The 21,645-nt window shown below is 42.2% G+C and overlaps 1 protein-coding gene and 1 pseudogene across 1 annotated transcript; one reads left to right on the top strand and one right to left on the bottom strand.

The window, feature by feature from the left end:
- LOC106578712 (nuclear receptor-binding protein-like) overlaps nt 1–761 on the bottom strand; it is a 66,564-nt pseudogene extending 65,803 nt beyond the window's left edge.
- LOC106578691 (delta-type opioid receptor) lies at nt 487–17,379 on the top strand. Its single transcript, XM_014157795.2, has 4 exons — nt 487–723; nt 987–1,245; nt 14,929–15,281; nt 15,824–17,379. The coding sequence occupies exons 2-4, from the start codon at nt 1,007–1,009 to the stop codon at nt 16,351–16,353; spliced, it is 1,122 nt and encodes a 373-aa protein (XP_014013270.1). The 5' UTR covers nt 487–723; nt 987–1,006; the 3' UTR covers nt 16,354–17,379.
- The last annotated feature ends 4,266 nt before the right edge of the window (nt 17,380–21,645 follow it).

The following is a 21,645-nucleotide window of genomic DNA, read 5'->3' as shown; positions in this document are numbered from 1 at the left end:
GGGCCAAGAGGATTAAGTCAAGTCAGAGTATGACTCAGTAATCATCAGTAATGAAGCAATACAGAATAAAAGTGCACCAATCAATTATAGACATCTATGGATATGATGACTGCTAAACAGTTGAAAGACCTGTGCTTCAATCGGCTTCCTGTTGTTTGTGTATCTGTTGAACTTATTTGAACCGAGGACCTATCATGCATCATATCCACTATGTAAATCACTGTGGAAACATTTTGGGCTGTATTAACAAGGTTTGACTTCTCCTTTGCTTTCTCCTCTGATTAGCTGTAATTAGTGTTTAGAGCTCATAGATCCTTGACATCCCTCAGGCTACCCAGAAGACTACAAACCGAGACTGAGACCCAGCATTTCCACTCACATCAGTTACAGCTTGTACATGCATTTCAGGACATACACAGAGTAGCCTATATTTACCTACATTACAGGATAGAGGGTAGGCAATATATCGCTATACGTCATATTCATATGGCACAGCATATGATTGTTCACAGTGCTGGGGGCGGTTGTTGGGTATGCCACTGAGTGGGAGTGGCTCGAGTCTCCGCCGAGCCGCAGTGCTGTGATTGTTGCTCACATACTCCACTCTACAAAGTTTGGCGAGCCATAACCTTCTGCAATCCAACAGCAAATATATTTTCGTTCAGCAAAAATTCCATATTCTACAAACACAAAAAAGGAACAGAAGGAACTAATATCCAGAGGGTAAGTTACCGAGGGCCCTGATGGGTGAAATTACGCATTACGGTTTAATTGTTAATATCACATTAAAAACAGGATTGATTTAACCTGTATATATATATGCATTTGAACGGCATATAATAAAAAGTTGGTTTAATTTACAAACTATAATCTTTTGACGCATATCTTCAACTTTCTTACTGTTATTTTTTCTTCTTCTTACGGGCTTACTTCACGCATAGCCAACAGCCAGTCAAACGCATATGCCCTTTTCCCCTTTTCGTTAGGTGGTCAAACGTAACCAAAAATGGAAGCCACCCCGGTTGAAATTTTCAAAGACGATAAGTGCCTCTTGGCGCTCGCCGAGGACTGTTATATGAATTCTACTGCGCAGTCTGGATTTGCAGCAGGTCACAATCTGACTTTGGACTCTGACGGGGAAGATGAGTCAATGTCCCCAATAATCCCCATTATCACAGCTGTGTACTCCGTGGTGTTTGTGGTGGGCTTGGTGGGCAACTGCCTCGTCATGTATGTTATCATCAGGTAAGGTTTATTATAATTGATTGCACACTCATCTCAATATTGCATTGATATCAATTGTCAATATATAGGCTATTGCTAAAGAGTTTAGGCAAATGAAGGGTTACACCAAGTATGCTAAAAATACAACATTTCAGTAAAATGCCCATGCATACACCTACATTTTCGCACACAAAATTCAACTAAAAAGTGAAGATTTTTTAAACATTTGCAACACTTGTGAGCCACCCAGTGGCAGGTGCATGTTTAAACCTAATAGTACATTTACAATCACTATATGATTTGTTAGGATTGATTATTTTTGTTTCAATCATAACATACTGTACAGTTCTATTGGAGGGAAAATCCTTGTTGACTTTTGGGCCTTTTTACAATTGGAACGCGACATCTGTTGGGGCAATGTTTAAAGGTGTTCTAAATGTGTAAATTAAATGTGTCAAGCCTATGAGAAATAGTGTTCTTTGGGCAGAGAGAAAGCGTTTTAATTGCATTTAAAACCAGTGGCGCTCTATCATGTTAATAGGGTTGCTTGCACCTCGTTGGGTTTTATTTATGGTGTGTAAAACAGATAAAATACTTCTAGTGTCATGCGCAGTGCACCAACGCCTCACAAAGTACCCCAGACTAGAGACAATTACCTCAAATTAGATTGATTGCACATTATCTTCCGGTGAGCAGAATTCCGTATTTTAGATGGACGTCCGCGTCAGAACATGCTCATTGGGCTGTCATCCACAGGCCCATTCCGTCACCTCCCCAAGTTAATTCCATTGATTAGTAAATAGCAATATACTCTCAGCTCTCTGTTTTATGTAGCCAGCTCAGTTTACAATTGATATATTTTTTATCTGATTGACTGATTTTTTTCCCTTCTCAATAGAAGAAAATGTGCTATCAGAGCTGTGATTTATTGTAGTGCAGGCCTAGATTCAATCAGATCGAGCGTTAACCATTGATAATCAGCATTGGCCGACATCCGCATAGCAGATGTTTTGGCTGTGTTGGAGCTGACATATCGATGAGTGGCTGCTTTTGTTTGTCACAAACCACTCCCTTCCTTATTTTCCCTACCGCGTTGTATTTTCAAAACGGCAATGGTAAATGTAGGGTAATCTAGGGGGTAATCTATCGAAGATAGGAATAATGACTGTGAAATGGGAGCATGTCCAAGGTATTGATCCAAAAAAGCAACAGGCTCAACAAACTTCTAGTGGATCATGTGTATGGTAACTGACCAATAGTCTATAACACTATACTGTATGTACAATGCTTTCGGAAAGTATTCAGACCCCTTCTCTTATTCTACAATTCTACGTTACAACCTTATTCTAAAATGGATTAAATACATTTCCTCATCAATGTACACAAAATACCCCGTGATGACAAAGCGAAAACAGGTTTTTAGAAATGTTTGCAAATTCATTAAAAATAAAAAACAGAAAAACCTTATTTAAATAAGTATTCAGACCCTTTTCTATGAGACAAAATTGAGCTCAGGTGCATCCTGTTTCCATTGATCATCCTTCAGATGTTTCTACAGCTTGATTGGAGTCCACCTGTGTTAAATTCAATTCATTGGACATGATTTGGAAAGGCACACACCTGCCTATACAGGGTCCCACAGTTGACGGCGCATGTCAGAGCAAAACCGAAGCCATGAGGTCGAGGGAATTGTCCGAAGAGCTCCGAGACGGGATTGTGTTGAGGCGCAGATCTGGGGAAGGGTACCAAACATGTCTGCAGCATTGAAGGTCCCAAAGAACACAGTGGCCTCCATCATTCTTCAATGGAAGAAGTTTGGAACCACCAAGACTCTTCCTATAGCTGGACCCCAGCCAAACTGAACAATCGGGGGAGAAGGGCCTTGGTCAGGGAGGTGACCAAGAACCCGATGGTCACGCTGACAGAGCTCCAGAGTTCTGTGGAGATGGGAGAACCTTCCAGAAGGACAACCATCTCTGCAGCACTCCACCAATCAGGCCTTTATGGTAGAGTGGCCAGATGGAATCCATTCCTCAGTAAAAGGCACATGACAGCCCGCTTGGAGTTTGCCAAAAGGCACCTAAAGGACTCTCAGACCATGAGAAACAAGATTCTCTGGTCTGATGAAACCAAGATTGAACTCTTTGGCCTGAATGCCAAGCATCACGTCTGGAGGAAACCTTGCACCATCCCTACGGTGAAGCATGGTGGTGGCAGCATCATGCTGTGGGGATGTATTTCAGGGACTGGGAGACTGGTCAGGGTTAGAGGTAAAGATGAATGGTGCAAAGTACAAAGTGATCCTTGATGAGCACGTGAAGCTGTGGAGCTGAGCAGACGTTGACAAACCGAGCTCTTCAAAGTTATTCCATTATTACCTAAATAAAAACGTTGAAACAATACTCTAACATTGGCTGATAAATTGTCAAGTATTTACCTTCCCAAAGAGCCATGGACCTCCGGCCGAGAGGCAAGAAGGACGACCTAAACGTCGTTGATTCACAAGATAACGCTACAGCTAGCAAGATTAGCATTGGCCCTCATAACTCAGACGACAGTTCCAGACTGTTGCTCTCGGCAGCCTCTTGCGAGCCTGCCGACATGCTTGCTACTCTCCTCCGGGAAATTCAGGATGGTAACAAAGAGCAGACGTAGCAATATCCGTGTGGTGGGATTGAAAGAAGACAGCGAGGGCTGTGACCCGGTCCATTTCTTCACTCAATGGATCCCGGATGTCCTAGGCATAATCAACTTCACCAAGCCATTGGAAATCGAACGCGCCCACAGAACATCAGCTACGAAACCCCGGCCAGATGAGCCCCCACGGGCCGTCCTGATCAGGTTCCTCTGTTTCCAGGACAGAGAGAAGATACTGCAACTCGCAAGAGCCTGAAGGGGACATCACCATCGATGGCAAGAGGGTCAGCCTTTTCCCGGATATGAGCGCGGATCTCGCCAGATGTCGCAAGCAGTTCAGACCTGCCGCCAAAGCACTGAAGGAGAAGAACATCACCGGATACCTCATCCACCCTGCGCGGATGAAAGTTCAGTACAATGGCCGAAGCCATCTCTTCAACACACCGGAAGAAGTGCTCACTTTTCTCAAAGAACTGAACCACGTCTGAATCAGGAGGGTCTCTCTGGGGGATAAGATACAGTTTGTTTGTTTTTTCTTTTGCGTGCTGTCCTGGGACTGAACTGCTGATATCTTCTTGGAATTTGGATCTGTTTACCCCACTATCCGGTCGCTGTATTTGATTTGTACATTTTCAACGAACCGTTTTTTCCCGGGTGAGTCCTATTACATTTACAGGAGAAAATATTTTGATTTAGTCAATATCCACTGGGCGAAGAAAATTAGTGGGCTTAGGCCCACTGCTTTCCCCCCCATTTATGTTTCTCCTCTCCTGAAAAGAGACTCAAGCAGCCCTTACTGTGGTCAGTAAATTTTCAGCCATAAATGTCTATTCACAAAGTTTGTTTTCAACTTAGAGAGCTCTCAGGTTTTAGTTTACGCCCAGGTTTAGCTAGTAAGAGTAAGGTGGAAAGCGCGCAGCAACGTATCTCTACAAGTGTATTCACGTTTGATTGTTGGGATTGTTGTTTTAGTCTGACAATCGGGGTGGGTGGGATTTCTGTTTTTTTTTCTTTTTCTATGTTTATTGTTGTTTCCTTCCTTAAGAGACACATAGGTCACTTCAGTGTTCAAACTAAAGTTGAAATATTACCTGACTATTTACATATGAGAGATTTCCATTTGGCTATATATTTGAAACCCAACCTATGCTTAATCCACTAAAATATGTCACATTCAACGTAAAAGGTCTTAACAGCACGATTAAGAGGAAAAGAGTCTATACATACCTTAAGAAATGAAAGGCTGACATTGTGTCTTTACAAGAAACACATCTTACAGCCAGTGAACACAAGAAATTGAAGAGGGAACGTGTAGGACAAGTTTTTGCATCCTCTTTTAACTCCAAAGCAAGAGGAACTGCAATTGTGATAAGTAGACACATCCCCTTCTGAGTCGGGCAGGTTTGTTTTGGTGCAGGGGCATATGTTTTCGGAATCTTGGACCTTATTGAATATTTATGCTCCTAACTTCGATGACCATATGTTAATTCAGAATGTTTTCCTTCAGGTTGCTCAAGCACCACCAGGATGGCTACTGGCTGGAGGAGATTTACATTTTTTTTAGATACAGTTCTTGATAGGTCCTCTGATAAACCCTCACTTCTTACCAAAGCCGGCAAGCTCACCATGTCATTCATGAAAGATCTTAATTTGCTAGACATCTGGAAACAGTTGCACCCACAGGATAGGGACTACTCTTTTTATTCACACCCACACAACACACACACACGCATAGATAACTTTTTACTATCGACCCAACTGTTTCATAGAGTGTTAGATATCGAGTATCTCCCCAGATTGCTTAGTGACCATTCTCCTGTGGTATTATCAATCTCCATTCCTACCAAGGTAAATGGAGCATATAGATGGAGACTAAATTCTACACTCCTGAAGCAACCTGAATTTTGTGCATTCATCAAGGAGCAGATCAATATTTTTACTTTGACAAACAAACTAGAGGTCGACCGATTAATCGGAATGGCCAATTAATTAGGGCCGATTTCAAGTTTTCATAACAATCGGTAATCTGCATTTTGGGACACCGATTTGTCGATTTTATTTTATTTTTAACTGCCTTGTTCAGGGGCAGAACGACAGATTTTTACCTCGGGGATTCGTTTTTGCAACCTTCCGGTTACTAGTCCAACGCTCTAACCACCTGCCTTACATTGCACTCCACGAGGAGCCTGCATGGCAGGCTGACTACCTGTTACACGAGGGCAGCAAGAAGCCAAGGTAAGTTGCTAGCTAGCATTAAACTTATCTTATAAAAAACAGTCAATCTTAACATAATCACTAGTTAACTACACATGGTTGATGATATTACTAGTTTATCTAGCGTGTCCTGCGTTGCATATAATCGATGCGGTGCCGGTTAATTTCTCATTGAATCACAGCCTACTTCAACAAACGGGTGATGATTTAACAAGCGCATTTGCAAAAAAAACACTAACGTTGCACCAATGTACCTAACCATAAACATCAATGCCTTTCTTTAAAATCAATACACAAGTATATATTTTTTAACCTGCATATTTAGTTAATATTGCCTGCTAACATGAATTTCTTATAACTAGGGAAATTGTGTCACTTCTCTTGCGTTCCGTGCAAGCAGTCAGGGTATATGCAGCAGTTTGGGCCGCCTGGCTCATTGCGAACTGTGTGAAGTCCATTTATTCCTAACAAAGGCCGTAATTAATTATGACATAACATTGAAGGTTGTACAATGTAACAGCAATATTTAGACTTAGGGATGCCATCCGTTAGATAAAATACGGAACGGTTCCGTATTTCACTGAAAGAATAAATGTTTTGTTTTCGAAATTATAGTTTCCAGATTCGACCATTTTAATGACCGAAGGCTCGTATTTCTGTGTGTTATTATGTTATAATTAAGTCTATGATTTGATAGAGCAGTCTGACTGAGCGATGGTAGGCACCAGCAGGCTCGTAAGCATTCATTCAAACAGCACCTTCGTGCGTTTGCCAGCAGCTCTTCGCAATGCTTCAAGCATTGTGCTGTTTATGACTTCAAGCCTATCAACTCCCGAGATTAGGCTGGTGTAACCGATGTGAAATGGCTAGCTAGTTAGCGGGGTGCGCGCTAATAGCGTTTCACACGTCACTCGGTCTGAGACTTGGAGTAGTTGTTCCCCTTGCTCTGCATGTGTAACGCTGCTTCGAGGGTGGCTGTTGTCGATGTGTTCCTGGTTCGAACCCAGGTAGGAGCGAGGAGAGGGACGGAAGCTATACTGTTACACTGGCAATACTAAAGTGCCTATAAGAACATCCGATAGTCAAAGGTATATGAAATACAAATTGTATAGAGAGAAATAGTCCTATAATTCCTATAATAACTACAACCTAAAACTTCTTACCTGGGAATATTGAAGACTCATGTTAAAAGGAACCACCAGCTTTCATATGTTCTCATGTTCTGAGCAAGGAACTTAAATGTTAGCTTTTTTACATGGCACATATTGCACTTTTACTTTCTTCTCCAACACTGTTTTTGCATTATTTAAACCAAATTGAACATGTTTCATTATTTATTTGAGGCTAAATTGATTTTATTGATATATTATATTAAGTTAAAATAAGTGTTCATTCAGTATTGTTGTAATTGTCATTATTACAAATACATTAAAAACATCGGCCGATTAATCGGTATCGGCTTTTCTGGGCCCCCAATAATCGGTATCGGCGTGGAAAAATCATAATCGGTCGACCTCTAAAACAAACCCTCCGCTCCTGACAGTTTCATTCTTTGGGACACATTGAAAGCCTATCTGAGGGGACAGATCATTTCCTATAAGTAAAGGTTGAAGAGAAAACACGGTGCGGCACTGAATGTCCTTGAATCGGAAATCTCTGAGCTAGAGAGAACCTACCAAGAGGCCTGACTAAAGACCTATACAGGCTTTTGATAAATGAAAAACTTAAATATAATACTCTGAACACATATCAGGCTGAGAGGGCCATCACTAAATCAAAACAGCATTACTACGAGCTTGGAGAGAAAGCTCACAAAGTATTGGCATGGCAACTGAAAGCAGAGGAAAGTAAGAGGACAATTAATGCTATAGAAACTCTTACTAATAAGATATCTTTCGACCCTACTGAAATGAATGATACTTTTAAGAAATACTACGAAGACCTCTACACTTCCCAATCAAGCGATTATCTATCAGAGATCAACTCCTTTCTCTCCCCTCTCAACCTCCCATGCCTGTCATAGGAAGACAGAGAGCGCCTGAGGGAACAGTTCTCAGTTCCTGAATTGATGGAGGCCATTAAATCCTTACCTTCTAATAACTCTCCTGGGGAGGATGGCAGCACTCCAGAGTTCTATAAAGAATTTAGGGAGCTGTTGGTCCCCTACCTTATGGAGGTACTTAAAAAAGCCAGGGAGGACAACTGCTTTCCAGAGTCTTTCTCTCAAGCAGTGATTACTGTAATTCACAAGAAAGGGAAAAACCCGCTAAAGTGCGCCTCCTATAGACCAATCTCTCTCCTTAACACAGATTGTAAACTGGTCACCAAGATGCTATCTAAGAGACTGAGTCTTGTCTTCTCCTGTTGGTCAACCCGGATCAGACTGGCTTCATAATTAATAGATTGTCCTCCAATAATCTCAGAAGGTTCTTTGATATAATTCACCTTGCTAACAAAACAAAATACCTGGTGTCGCAGTCTCCCTCGACGCTGAAAAGGCCTTTGATAGGGTTGAATGGCCATACCTCTTTCGCGTCTTGGAAAAGTTTGGTTTAGGTACCGTGTTTGTAAATTTAATAAAATCACTCTACAAATCTCCTAAAGCTAGGATTGCTACCAATGGGATTACTTCCTCATCTTTCCCTCTCTATAAGGGGAACAAACAAGGTTGCCCATTTAGCCCCCACCTCTTTGCCCTCGCCATCGACCCGTTGGCTGAGACTATTAGAACGTGCCCTGACAAACATGGCTTTGAGGTGGGCCCCCATACCGATAAGTTATCACTCTTTGCGGATGACCTTATCTTATTTCTAACGAACCCAGAACATTCCCTCTCTCACTTGCAGATCCTACTACAATGTTATAGTTCTTTCTCTGGATATAAGGTCAATTTTGATAAAAGCTAAATCTTACCGTTGTCTGTCTTTGACCACCATACCATCAAGCACAAGTTTCCTTTTAGATGGTCACCTATGGGCTTCACATATTTGGGCATAATGGTGGATGGTAACCTGAAGAACCTCTATAAACTCAATCTGGCCAGCTTGTTGCAAAAGGTGGAGGGTAACCTGTGTAAATGGGTAGAATCAATGTAATTAAAATGAATGTCCTGCCCAGATTTCTATATTTGTTGTAATCTCTCCCTATCCCTGTTCCCGCAGCATTCTGTTCCTCTCTCGACAAGCTGACCAGACGGTTTATCTGGCACGGCAAAACCCCTAGGGTTGGCCTGTATAAACTGACACTTGATTACGGTCAAGGGGGCTTCAACCTCCCCAATTTTAGAATGTACTACTGGGTTGCACAGTCTAGGTTTCTGGCTCAGAGGTTTGACAATGGTCCCTCTCCCTCATGGTTGAACATTGAAAAGCTTGAGGTGAATGATGACACGGGGGCAGAATTGTTTTACAAATGGGACAGAAAATCTATAAAAACCATCACAGACAACCCTTTAATTATACATTCTGTCCTGGCATGGTGCAAACTGCATGAGCTGTTCAGACGAGAGGGATTTCTTTCCCCTAAAACCCCTCTATGGAACAATAGATTGATCCCTATGTTTTTCCAGAAAAGTAACTTTAGACCATGGTCTGATAAGGGGATCACTCTTCTGGAACACTGTTATGAGGAGGGAGGTCTTTTGAACAGCTGAAACAGAAATACCGCTTGTCTAACAGGGACTTCTTTAGCTACCTACAACTACGAGACTTTATCAGGGTGACTCTCAAGGGACAATGGAACCTACCTAAGATGTCACCTATTGAACAACTCTGCCACACAGACCAACCACTGTTCAATACCATTTCCTGTGTTTACGATGCTCTTATGTCAGGACTAACACTGCCTGAGCTAGATAAACCCCGACTTAGATGGGAAAATGATCTGGGTATTAATCTTGATGAGGGTCTATGGAGTGACCTATGCAGGGATGGTGTTACTTCCACATTGAACTCCAGATACAGACTGATCCAGTTTAATTTCCTCCATCAGCTCTATATCACCCCATCTAGACTGCACAAGTTCAATCCTGATATCTCCTCCCTATGTTTTAGATGTGGCTCAGATGAAGGAACATTCCTCCATTCCACTTGGCAGTGTTCAAAACTACACGGTTTCTAGCAGGGGGTATGCGATACCATATCCTCAATTCACGGGGTTGCTTTCCCTTTAGACCCGGAGGTCTGTCTACTGGGTAACTATACTAACACCAATCTTAGGCAAAGTCATACTATAAAGCTAACAGAAATATTGCTAGCGATTGCCAAGAAATGTATTGCCTTGAAATACAAATCGGATTCCTTCCTGCCATTTGCAATGTGGCTATCGGAAGTTAATAGTTGTATCCCACTGGAGAAAATCACTTACTGCTTGAGGAATAAATTAGAGACATTTTACAGAATTTGGCAACCTTTTATTGACTATATGGAGAATCTCCTCTCACATCACATTGATTGAATCTCTATATAATCCTCACATAATGTTTCACACGTAATGTATAATATGTAGAATACGGCAGGTGAACATATGAATCAATGTCTCATTATTATTATTTTTTATTTAACTTTTTTTTTTACACTTGTCTGTTACTGTCACTTTGTCATATTGTTGTCTAATATCTTTTCACTTTTGTTTTGAATGTTCTTAATTGGAAAATGCAAAAATAAAATATATATATATATAAAAATAAAAGAAACCTGCTCCAGGACACTCAGGACCTCATACTAAGGTGAAGGTTTACTGTCCAACAGGACAATGACCCTAAGCACACAGCCAAGACAACGCAGGAGTGGCTTCAGGACAAGTCTTTGAATGTCCTTGAGTGGCCCAGCCAGAGCTCAGACTTGAACACAATCAAACATCTCTGGAGAGACCTGAAAATAGCTGTGTAGCAACGCTCCCTATCCAACCTGACAGAGCTTGAGAGGATCTTTGTCACGACTTCTGCCGAAGTCGGTTCCTCTCCTTGTTCGGGTGGTGTTCGGCGGTCGACGTCACCAGTCTTCTAGCCATCGCCGATCGATTATTCATGTTCCATTTGTTTTGTCTGGTTGTCACACTCACCTGGTTTCATTTCCCTAATTACATGTTGTATATGTTCCCTCTGTTTCCCCCATGTCCTTGTCGGGAATTGTTTATTGTAAGTTTGTGTGCCTTTGTGTGACTGGTGCGTTACTGGTTTTGTGCCCACGTATTTGTTGTTTTTGTATACCGGTAGTTATGAATATTAAACGGCTCCGGCTATATACCAAGTTCTGCTCTCCTGTGCTTGACTTCCCTGCCACCAGTTACGCACTCCTGGCAATCTTTAGAGAAGAATGGGAGAAACTCCCCAAATACAGGTGTGCCAAGCTTGTAGCATCATACCTAAGAAGACTTGGCTGTAATTGCTGCCAAAGGTGCTTCAACAAAGTACAGAGTAAAGGGTCTGAATACTTATGTAAATATCATATCCGTTTTTTTTTTAATATACATTTGCTAACATTTCTTAAACCCGTTTTTGCTTTGTCATTGTGGGGTGTTGTGTGTAGATTGAACAGGAAAAAAAATCTATTCAATCCATTTTAGAATAAGGCTGTAACGTAACAAAATGTGGAAAAAGTCAAGGGGTCTGAATACCTTCCGAATGCACTGTATATATGGCTATAGCCATTTCAGATCTTAAAGATTAAGTTCTTTAAAGGGACAATCTGGGATTCAAACAACAACAAAGGGCCACCCCACCCCTTTTTGGGGTAAACAGCTGAGGAATAGGGCTCGAGAAATGTAACCACACTCATATGAAACAGAGTGATGGATGACCATCCATGAGATCAGCATTTTTGTTTTGAAGTTGAGACACCTACTGACAGTTGAATTAAACTTTTGAGACATTTATAAGTTATCTTATTTTCTTCAAGAATCAATGGCTATATTCACCGAGTGTATAAAACACTAGGGACACCTTCCTAATATTGAGTTGCACCCCCTTTTGCCCTCAGAATAGCCTCAAAGGTGTCTGAAGAGTTCCACAGGGATGCTGGCCCATGTTGACTCCAATGCTTCCCACAGTTGTGTGAAGTTGGCTGGATGTCCTTTGGGTGGTGGACCATTCTTGATATGTGAAAAACCCAGCAGCGTTGCAGTTCTTGACACACTCAAACCAGTGCGCCTGGCACCTACTACCATACCCAATTTAAAGGCACTTAAAATGATTTGTCTTGCCCATTCACCCTCTGAATGGCACACATACACAATCCACGTCTCAACTGTCTCAAGGCTTAAACATCATTATTGTCTCCTCCCTTCATCTACACTTTTTGAAGTGGATTAAATAGGTGACATCAATAAAGGATCATTGCTTTCACCTGGATTCACTTGGTCAGTCTATGTCATGGAAAGAGCATGTTTGTACACTCAGTGTATAATGTATTTAAAAGTCAAAACATGTATTTACCAATCCCAGATTGCCACTTTAAAGTATAAACCGTTTAAAGTAGATCACTTACGTGTTTGGGACACAATTTAAAAGTATGACAGCTGCTAAGCTAGCCCTGCCAAGTGTCATTTTCTCCCCTAGTTACAGATATAGTTTTTAAGAGATATCAAAAGAACTTGTATGATAATTTTGTATTACTTTTAGTCTGCCTCGTGTTGTTGGGATTATCAATAGAAATAAAAATCACCAGCTCAGATGATGGCAAGACAGACCCTTTTCCTGCGGTCGAATGACAAAATTGCCCTCTAGTGGCTTCATGGATGGAACGTTATTCATATTTTTCATAATTAATAAACATGATTTCTTTTTTAAATGCAGAAAATCCAGTATTTCTCTGTCAAACGGTTTGGTTATATTTCAGTCTTTTGTGATGTATATAAAGTGTAATATTGGGATGAAAACTCAAAATGTAATACATTTCAACTCTAATATGGTACATGTGTATTCTTTTTTTAAGACCATAACCTTGTGTGTGAGGTGTATACTTTTGTTTCAATGTAGATCTGTTTAAGACTACCAAGAAACCCTCTGTGTGACTCTGATTTAGCCCACTGCAGTAAAAGGTTTTAACAGATGGAAAAGTTTTCCATTGGGTTTCATTTCGTTTTTTCATCAGCTGTCGATAACAATAATCGCCTGGGTTCAAAAACTATTTGAAATCTTTCAAATACTTTTGGCATTTGCTCTAGTCTAGCCTTCTTCAAACCTCTCCACGGGAACCCCCAGCCATTCTATGTACAGTGCCTTCAGAAAGTATTCATACACCTTGACTTATACCACATTTTGTTGTGTTACAGCCTGAGTTCAAAATGGTTGAAATATATTTTTTATCTACACACAATACTCCATAATGATAAAGTGAAAACATGTTTTCAGAAGTGTTTGCTAATTTATTGAAAATGAAATACAGAAATACAGTATCTCATTTACATAAGTATTCACACCACTGAGTCAATGCATTTTAGAATCACTTTTGGCAGCGATTACTGCTGAGTCTTTCAGGGTAAGTCTAAGAGCGTTGCACACCTGGATTGTACAATATTTGCACATCATTTAATTAATTCCTCAAGTTCTGTCAAGTTGGTTGTTGGTCATTGCCAGAAAGCCATTTTCAAGTCTTGCCATTGATATTCAAGCCGATCTAAGTCAAAACTGTAACTAGGCCACTCTTGAACATTCAATGTCGTCTTGGTAAGCAACTCCGGTGTATATTTGGCCTTGTGTTTTAGGTTATTGTTCTGCTGAAAGGTCACCATTGGCTTCATGGTGCAATCCTTGAGCAGTTTCCTTCCTCTCCGGCAACTGAGTTAGGAAGGACGCGTGTATCTTTGCAGTGACTGGGTTTATTGATACACCATCCAAAGTGTAATTAATAACTTCACCATGCTCAAAGGGATATTCAATGTCTGTTTTTGTATTACCCATCTACCAATAGGTGCCCTTCTTTGCGAGGCATTGGAAAACCTACCCTGTCTTTGTGGTTGAAACTGCGTTTGAAATTCACTGTTCGACTAAGGGACCTTACAGATAATTGTATGTGTGGGGTACAGAGATGAGGTAGTCATTCAAAAATCATGTTAAACTATTATTGCACAAAGAGTGAGTCCATGCAACTTATTATTTGACATGCACATTTTTTTTACTACTGGTACTTATTTAGGATTGCCATAACAAAGGGGTTGAGTACCTACTGACTCAAGACATTACAGCTTCACATTTTTTATTAATTTGTAAAACATAACTCCACTTTGACATTATGGGGTATTGTGTGTAGGCCACTTGCACAAAATCTCAATTTAATAAAAATGAAATACAGGCTGTAAACAATCAAATTCAAGGGGTGTGAATAAAGTGGGCGTGGCGAAATAAGTGGGTGGATCATCGGCGATGGGTGTAACATCAACGCTCTTTGATTGGTTAGACTGTTTTGATTGAGCGGTCTTGTTTTTAGTTTCTAAATGTGATTTCATTGGTCAGTTCCTGTGTGGTGATACTGATGGTTTGTCAGGACAGTTGCAGTCACGCAAAACGGTCTCTAAATTCTGGCCATTTAGTTGTTCGCTTTCCATACACCCTCTTGTGTTGATACGCCTGTATATGTTGACACACGCATGTTCCGGCAGCCATGTTGACTTCCAGTTACCCATGAGTCAAATGTCTGGGGGTCCCTGAGGAGAGATTTGAAAAAGACTTCTCTAGTCTGCTAGATGGACGAGGTTAGCACTCGTCACTATTCTATTCTTTCCACTGTGCCATGCAGGCAAGCTCAATCAAGCCCAGATAGAGTATTTAAGATGATTTCAAAAAGTATTTAAACTCAGGTATGGACCTTACACATTCTACCCTACATTCTTTACTCTATGCTGTTTTTGAAACAGGTATACAAAGATGAAGACGGCAACCAACATTTACATATTCAACCTGGCTCTGGCCGACGCCCTGGTCACCACGACAATGCCTTTCCAGAGCACCGACTACCTGTTGAACTCGTGGCCGTTTGGCGAGGTGGTGTGTAAGGTGTTCATATCCATCGACTACTACAACATGTTCACCAGCATCTTCACCCTGACCATGATGAGTGTGGACCGCTATGTGGCCGTGTGCCACCCGGTCAAAGCCCTGGATTTCCGGACACCCATCAATGCCAAGATGATCAACGTGTGTATCTGGATGCTGTCGTCGGCAGCCGGGATACCAGCACTGCTACTGGGGGGCACCCAGACCAACAATGGTGAGAACGCACGCAGACACACACACAGTCATGAAGCACGCACACAAAAGAATGCATGCGCATGGATCCACACACGCACACATTTCCGAAGAGAACATCATGAAAATTTGATGCACAGTTTAAGCTGGTTCATTTTATGTCTCTGTTTGAGTGAATCAAAGTGCAGAAGTGCCCATCTAATCTCAGAACATAGAGGCCTAATACACCCCCATTTCAGACCTATTTTGTAGAGGGGAAGAATTATCAATCTAAGCTATGGGCTTGCCATTATCTTAAAACCATATATTATTGTTTCTAAATACAGATTAAGCTGTGAATAAGTGGGAAAAAGTGGATGTTCCCTTTTGAGTTTGACTTGCTAGCTGGCTGACTTGCTAGCTTGCTGGCACCGCAGAGTGAGAGATGAACCAGACACAAAGGGAAATGTATGTGTTCTCAGAACACTTTGTATGAGCCTAGGTACATTTCATCAGTGCTCTCTCTTTCTTGACCTCCTCTCTCCTCTCCTCTCTCTTTCTCTTCTCCAATCTCTCACCCTCTAGGCACCACGGAGTGTGCCTTACAATTCCCGGAGCCATACGTGTACTGGGACACCCTGATGAAGATCTGTGTATTTGTGTTTGCCTTCGTGGTGCCCGTGCTCATCATCACCGTGTGCTACTCCCTGATGGTGCTACGACTCAAGAGCGTGCGTCTCCTCTCGGGCTCCCGGGAGAAGGACCGCAACCTGCGACGCATCACCCGCCTGGTCGTGGTGGTGGTGGTGGTATTTGTAGTGTGCTGGACGCCCATCCACATCTTCATCCTGGTCAAGGCACTGGTGAGCGTTCCAGAGACCACCGCCGTTATGGCTGCCTACTTCTTCTGCGTTGCACTGGGCTACACCAACAGCAGTCTCAACCCCGTCCTCTATGCATTCCTGGATGAGAACTTCAAGAGGTGCTTCAGGGACTTCTGCATCCCGACAAAGCTGAAGAAGGGGGACAAGGGGTCGGGTAAAAACGACACTGTAAGGTCCGCAGAGGCCCCAGTTCCACTGGTGAACCCACACGGGACTAGAAAGCCGGCATGACTAGCCATGGAAGTGTCTTTCATTTCTCAAGTTGGAAAGGAAGACTCTAATGATCTGGGCCTAACCCAAGCGATATCAGGAATGTGAGCACAGCAGTGCTACTGTTCCTCTGTAAATAGCTCAGACTAGATGACTGGTGTTCCATTGTTTCACTTTCAGTTATTTGTTTCTATCTCACAATGGAGATTCGCTAGGATCACCTACTCTCGGAAGAACCTATCAAAAGCGGTTGTTGGAGACCGAGCCATAGAGTGGTGAATGAAGTGAGCACCTCACCTCCTTTAAAGGAGCCACTCTCCCGCCCTCTGGTTATTCTCGCCTCTCTTCCACACGAAGAGTATTACTCTCTAGCTCACCTCAGATCAACAGGATCTCTGTTTTCCTGCTTAACGGCTCAAGTGAACTGTGAAGGATATCGCTGCTGAGCGTAGGTCTTCAGACTCTGTCAAGAGGTTGAGTACTGACCGGAAGGTTTTTGTTTTGTGCAGAAATGTGTTTTCTACTTCTCTGTCTCTGTTGGTAGCTAGCTTCATGGCTAGCTATTGAAACTTGGTTAGCCAACGCTGCAAGGCTAACTTGGCTATCTCGCTGAGAGCCAAGCTAACCTCAATAGCAGATCCTACCTGCAACACGATAGCATTGCTAGCTCCCTTCTCTCGTCTAGTGCCCCCACTTGGTTTCCTTCAGCCAGCACTGAGCTAGCCACACCACACTTTCACCAAGAGGTAGCTGCTAGCTAACACCCCACTAGCCTTGGCTATGCGTACTACTGTGCTTATTATTGCTAGCTGTTAGCCACAAGGCTTCTAACTAGTTAGCTTATTACGCTGTTTACATGAGCTACTATTTCCTAGCCACCAGCTGGAAGGCTTTTAATTAGCTAGCCTATGCCATCTACACGTTGTTCTTACAAAAGGTGTTGCTTTGTCCCCCTAGCCAACCCTAGCAAGTTCCAAAAAGAAAAAAAAAAAAGGTTTTTAAGATACGAAATATCAGAACAAGCAATATCAGAAGTCTGAAATAAATAAATTTAAAAAAATATATTAAATATATATATATATATATATATATATATATATATATATATATATATATATATATATATATATACAGTTGAAGTCAGAAGTTTACATACACCATAGCCAAATACATTTAAACTCAATTTTTCACAATTCCTGACATTTAATCCTAGAAAAAAATTCCCTGTCTTAGATTAGTTAGGATCACCACTTTATTTTAAGAATGTGAAATGTCCGAATAATAGTAGAGAGAATGATTTATTTCAGCTTTTATTTCTTCCATCACATTCCGAATGGGTCAGAAGTTTACATACACTCAAATAGTATTTGGTAGCATTGCCTTTAAATTGTTTTTAACTTGGGTCAAACGTTTCGGGTAGCCTTCCACAAGCTTCCCACAATAAGTTGGGTGAATTTTGGCTCATTCCTCCTGACAGAGCTGGTGTAACTGAGTCAGGTTTGTAGGCCTCCTTGCTCACGCACACTTTTTCAGTTCTGCCCACACACTTTCTAAAGGATTGAGGTCAGGGCTTTGTGATGGCCACTCCAATACCGTGACTTCGTTGTCCTTAAGCCATTTTGCCACAACTTTGGAAGTATGCTTGGGGTCGTTGTCCATTTGGAAGACCCATTTGCGAGCAAGCTTTAACTTCCTGACTGATGTCTTGAGATGTTGCTTCAATATATCCACATCATTTTCCTCCCTCATGATGCCATCTATTTTGTGAAGTGTACCAGTCCCTCCTGCAGCAAAGCACCCCCACAACATGATGCTGCCACCCCCGTGCTTCATGGTTGGGATGGTGTTCTTCGGCTTGCAAGCCTCACCTTTTTTCCTCCAAACATAATGATGGTCATTATGGCCAAACAGTTCTATTTTTGTTTCATCAGACCAGAGGACATTTCTCAAAAAAGTACGATCTTTGTCCCCATGTGCAGTTGCAAACCGTAGTCTGTCTTTTTTATGGCGGTTTTGGAGCAGTGGCTTCTTCCTTGCTGAGCGGCCTTTCAGGTTATGTCGATATAGGACTTGTTTTACTGTGGTTATAGATACTTTTGTACCTGTTTCCTCCAGCATCTTCACAAGGTCCTTTGCTGTTGTTCTGGGATTGATTTGCAATTTTCGGACCAAAGTATGTTTATCTCTAGGAGACTGAATGCGTCTCCTTCCTGAGTGGTATGACAGCTGCGTGGTCCCATGGTGTTTATACTTGCGTACTATTGTTTGTACAGATGAATGTGGTACCTTCAGGCGTTTGGAAATTGCTCCCAATGATGAACCAGACTTGATGAGGTCTACATTTGTTTTCTGAGGTCTTGGCTGATTTAAAAAAAAAAAAAAAATCCCATGATGTCAAGCAGAGAGGCACTGATTTTGAAGGTAGGCCTTGAAATACATCCACAGGTACACCTCCAATTGACTCAAATTATGTCAATTAGCCTATCAGAAGCTTCTAAAGCCATGACTTCCTTTTCTGTAATTTTCCAAGTTGTTTAAAGTCACAGTCAACGTAGTGTATGTAAACTTCTGACCCACTGGAATTGTGATACAGTGAATTATAAGTGAAATAATCTGTAAACAACTGTTGAAAAAATTACTTGTGTCATGCACAAAGTGGATGTCCTTAACCGACTTGCCAAAACTATAGTTTCTTAACAAGAAATTTGTGGAGTGGTTGAAAAATGAGTTTTAATGACTTCAACCTAAGTGTTTGTAAACTTCCGACTTCAACTGTAGGAACCAAAAAAGTGTAAAACAAATCAAAATATATTTTAGATTTTAGATTCTTAAAAGTAGCAACCCTTTGCCTTGATGACAGCTTTGCACACACTTGGCATTCTCTCAACCAGCTTCATGAGGAATGCTTTTCCAACGGTCTTGAAGGAGTTCCCACATATGCTGAGCACTTGTTGGCTGCTTTTCCTTCACTCTGCGGTCCAACTCATCCCAAACCATCTCAATTGGGTTGAGGTTGGGTGATTGTGGAGGCCAGGTCATCTGATGCAGCACTCCATCCCTCTCCTTCTTGGTAAAATAGCCCTTACACAGCCTGGAGGCGAGTTGGGGCATTGTCCTGTTGAAAAACAAATGATAGTGGGACTAAGCACAAACCAGATGGGATGGGGTTTCGCTGCAGAATTCTGTGGTAGCCATGCTGGTTCAGTGTGTCTTGAATTCTAAATAAATCACAGACAGTGTCATCAGCGAAGCACACCCACACCATCACACCTCCTCCTCCGTGCTTCACGGTGGGAACCACACATGCAGAGATCATCCGTTCACCTACTCTGCGTCTCACAAAGACACGGCGGTTGGAACCAAAAATCTCTAATTTGGACTCGTCTTTTAGTAGTGGTTTCTTTGCAGCAATTTGACCATGAAGGCCTGATTCACGCAGTCTCCTCTGAACAGCTGATGTTGAGATGTGTCTGTTACTTGAACTCTGTGAAGCATTTATTTGGACTGCAATTTCTGAGGATGGTAACTCTGATTAACTTATTCTCTGCAGCAGAGGTAACTCTGGGTCTTCCATTCCTGTGGCGGTCCTCATGAGAGCCAGTTTCCTCAGAGCACTTGATGGTTTTTTCAACTGCACATGAAGAAACCTTTAAAGTTCTTGAAATTCTGTATACCACCCCTACCTTGTCACAACACGACTGATTGACTCAAACGCATTAAGAACGAAAGAAATTCCACAAATTAACTTTTAACAAGGCACACCTGTTAATTGAAATGCATTCCAGGTGACTACCTCATGAAGCTGGTTGAGTGTCATGAGTGTGCAAAGCTGTCATCAAGGCAAAGGGTGGCTACTTTGAAGAATCTCAAATGTAAAATATGTTTTAATTTGTTTCACACTTTTTTGGTTACTACGTGATTCCATATGTGTTATTTCATAGTTGTAATGTCTTCTATTATTCTACAATGTAGAAAATAGTCAAAATAAATTAAAACCCTTGAATGAATAGGTGTGTCCAAACTTTTGACTGGTACTGTATGCAAGAAAGAAGGAGAAAGGGGGTGCTGAGGGATCATTTAAGATACTCTTTGAAGGTAGGTTTCAGATGTTTTCGGAAGAGGGTCAGTCTACCAAGACTCAGGCTAGGCACCTGAACCAGGCCAAATCTTTAGGGAAGCAGTCCTATGCTGCAGCCGCAGCAAGGATACACCTCTAACCCTCCTACTGGAGGTAAGAAGGGTCGGCCAACCTAGGGCTCCCTGCCCTACCCTCTATCTTCAGGTTTAACATTTGCCACTCCTTTCCCTCTTTGAAGTTTTCGCAGCAGTGGGAAGGCATGCCTCCGTTAAGACAAAACCTTATTCTCTGTGCAGGCATCAGAGCTATCTGGCGCTTACACAAAGCTTTAGCTTTTTCCTTATCCCATTTTTTACAGCAATTGGTTCACGCAGCCGGGCCACTATCTGCTTTGCCTCCCAATCTTACCAGAGCGAGCGGCTGAGGATATATCTTCGCTCTTGACAACACTCCTCCATGGAGCAGGGCCAAGACATATTTATTACGTAGCTGTCCTACTGCCCAGGATTAGGAGCGTTGCCCTGCAGTTGTTTCCTTCCTCCTCCTGCTATACTGCATGACGTCTTATGTCATGGTGCTGGCTGTCCTCCCCCGAGAAAGCCCGCTTCCCGTATCTATCCAGACTGACTTGTTGCAACCTGGTAGAAGCAACGACCATGTGAGGGGCCCTGGGAGACCCCATCCCCCAAAAACAGTGACACACCATTTGGGGTGGAAGAGCTCAGCTGACACACCCAGGAATAATTGGGTGATGCCGTATGCTTTCCTGGCTATGTTACCTATCCTTCCCTCTTCCGTCTACACGGAGAAAGGGAATAGGGCCTTCCCCTCATCTTCGAGCCCCTCGATGGCCAGTGCCTTTCCGGTCAGCAGTTACACCCTGCTTACGACCAGTCCTGACAGCTATCGTCATGCAGGGTATATACCCTAGTGAACAAAGCAATTCTCTATCTTTGGAAAGGAGTGCCAGCACCTTATGCATGCTCTCTGTTTTACAGTTGTTGCCTTTTTCTTGGAGAAGTGGTATGACTAAGCAGATTGTATCCTTCCTAGACTCTGTTTTCCATTGTCCTATGCTCCTTGCAGGACTCTACTCCTGCACAGTTCTGAATGGATTGCAAGTTGCAACATCCCTCTTCTACCCCTGCCATTCAATTAAATCAGGGGTGCCAAACTCATTCCATGGAGGGCCAAGTGTCTGTGGGTGTTTTTTTGTTTTTATTGACAACCAGGTG

The sequence above is a fragment of the Salmo salar genome, chromosome ssa19 (assembly GCF_905237065.1).
Source record: "Salmo salar chromosome ssa19, Ssal_v3.1, whole genome shotgun sequence".
NCBI classification, from domain to species: domain Eukaryota; kingdom Metazoa; phylum Chordata; class Actinopteri; order Salmoniformes; family Salmonidae; genus Salmo; species Salmo salar.
This window is presented reverse-complemented; position numbering and strand designations above follow the sequence as displayed.

Bases quoted from the DNA above. Each gene is read 5' to 3' on its own strand.
- LOC106578691 (XM_014157795.2), top strand. From the start codon at position 1,007: ATGGAAGCCACCCCGGTTGAAATTTTCAAAGACGATAAGTGCCTCTTG. The intron at 1,246-14,928 runs GTAAGGTTTATT...TTTTTGAAACAG, and splicing joins GTCATGTATGTTATCATCAG to GTATACAAAGATGAAGACGG. The intron at 15,282-15,823 runs GTGAGAACGCAC...CTCACCCTCTAG, and splicing joins GGGCACCCAGACCAACAATG to GCACCACGGAGTGTGCCTTA.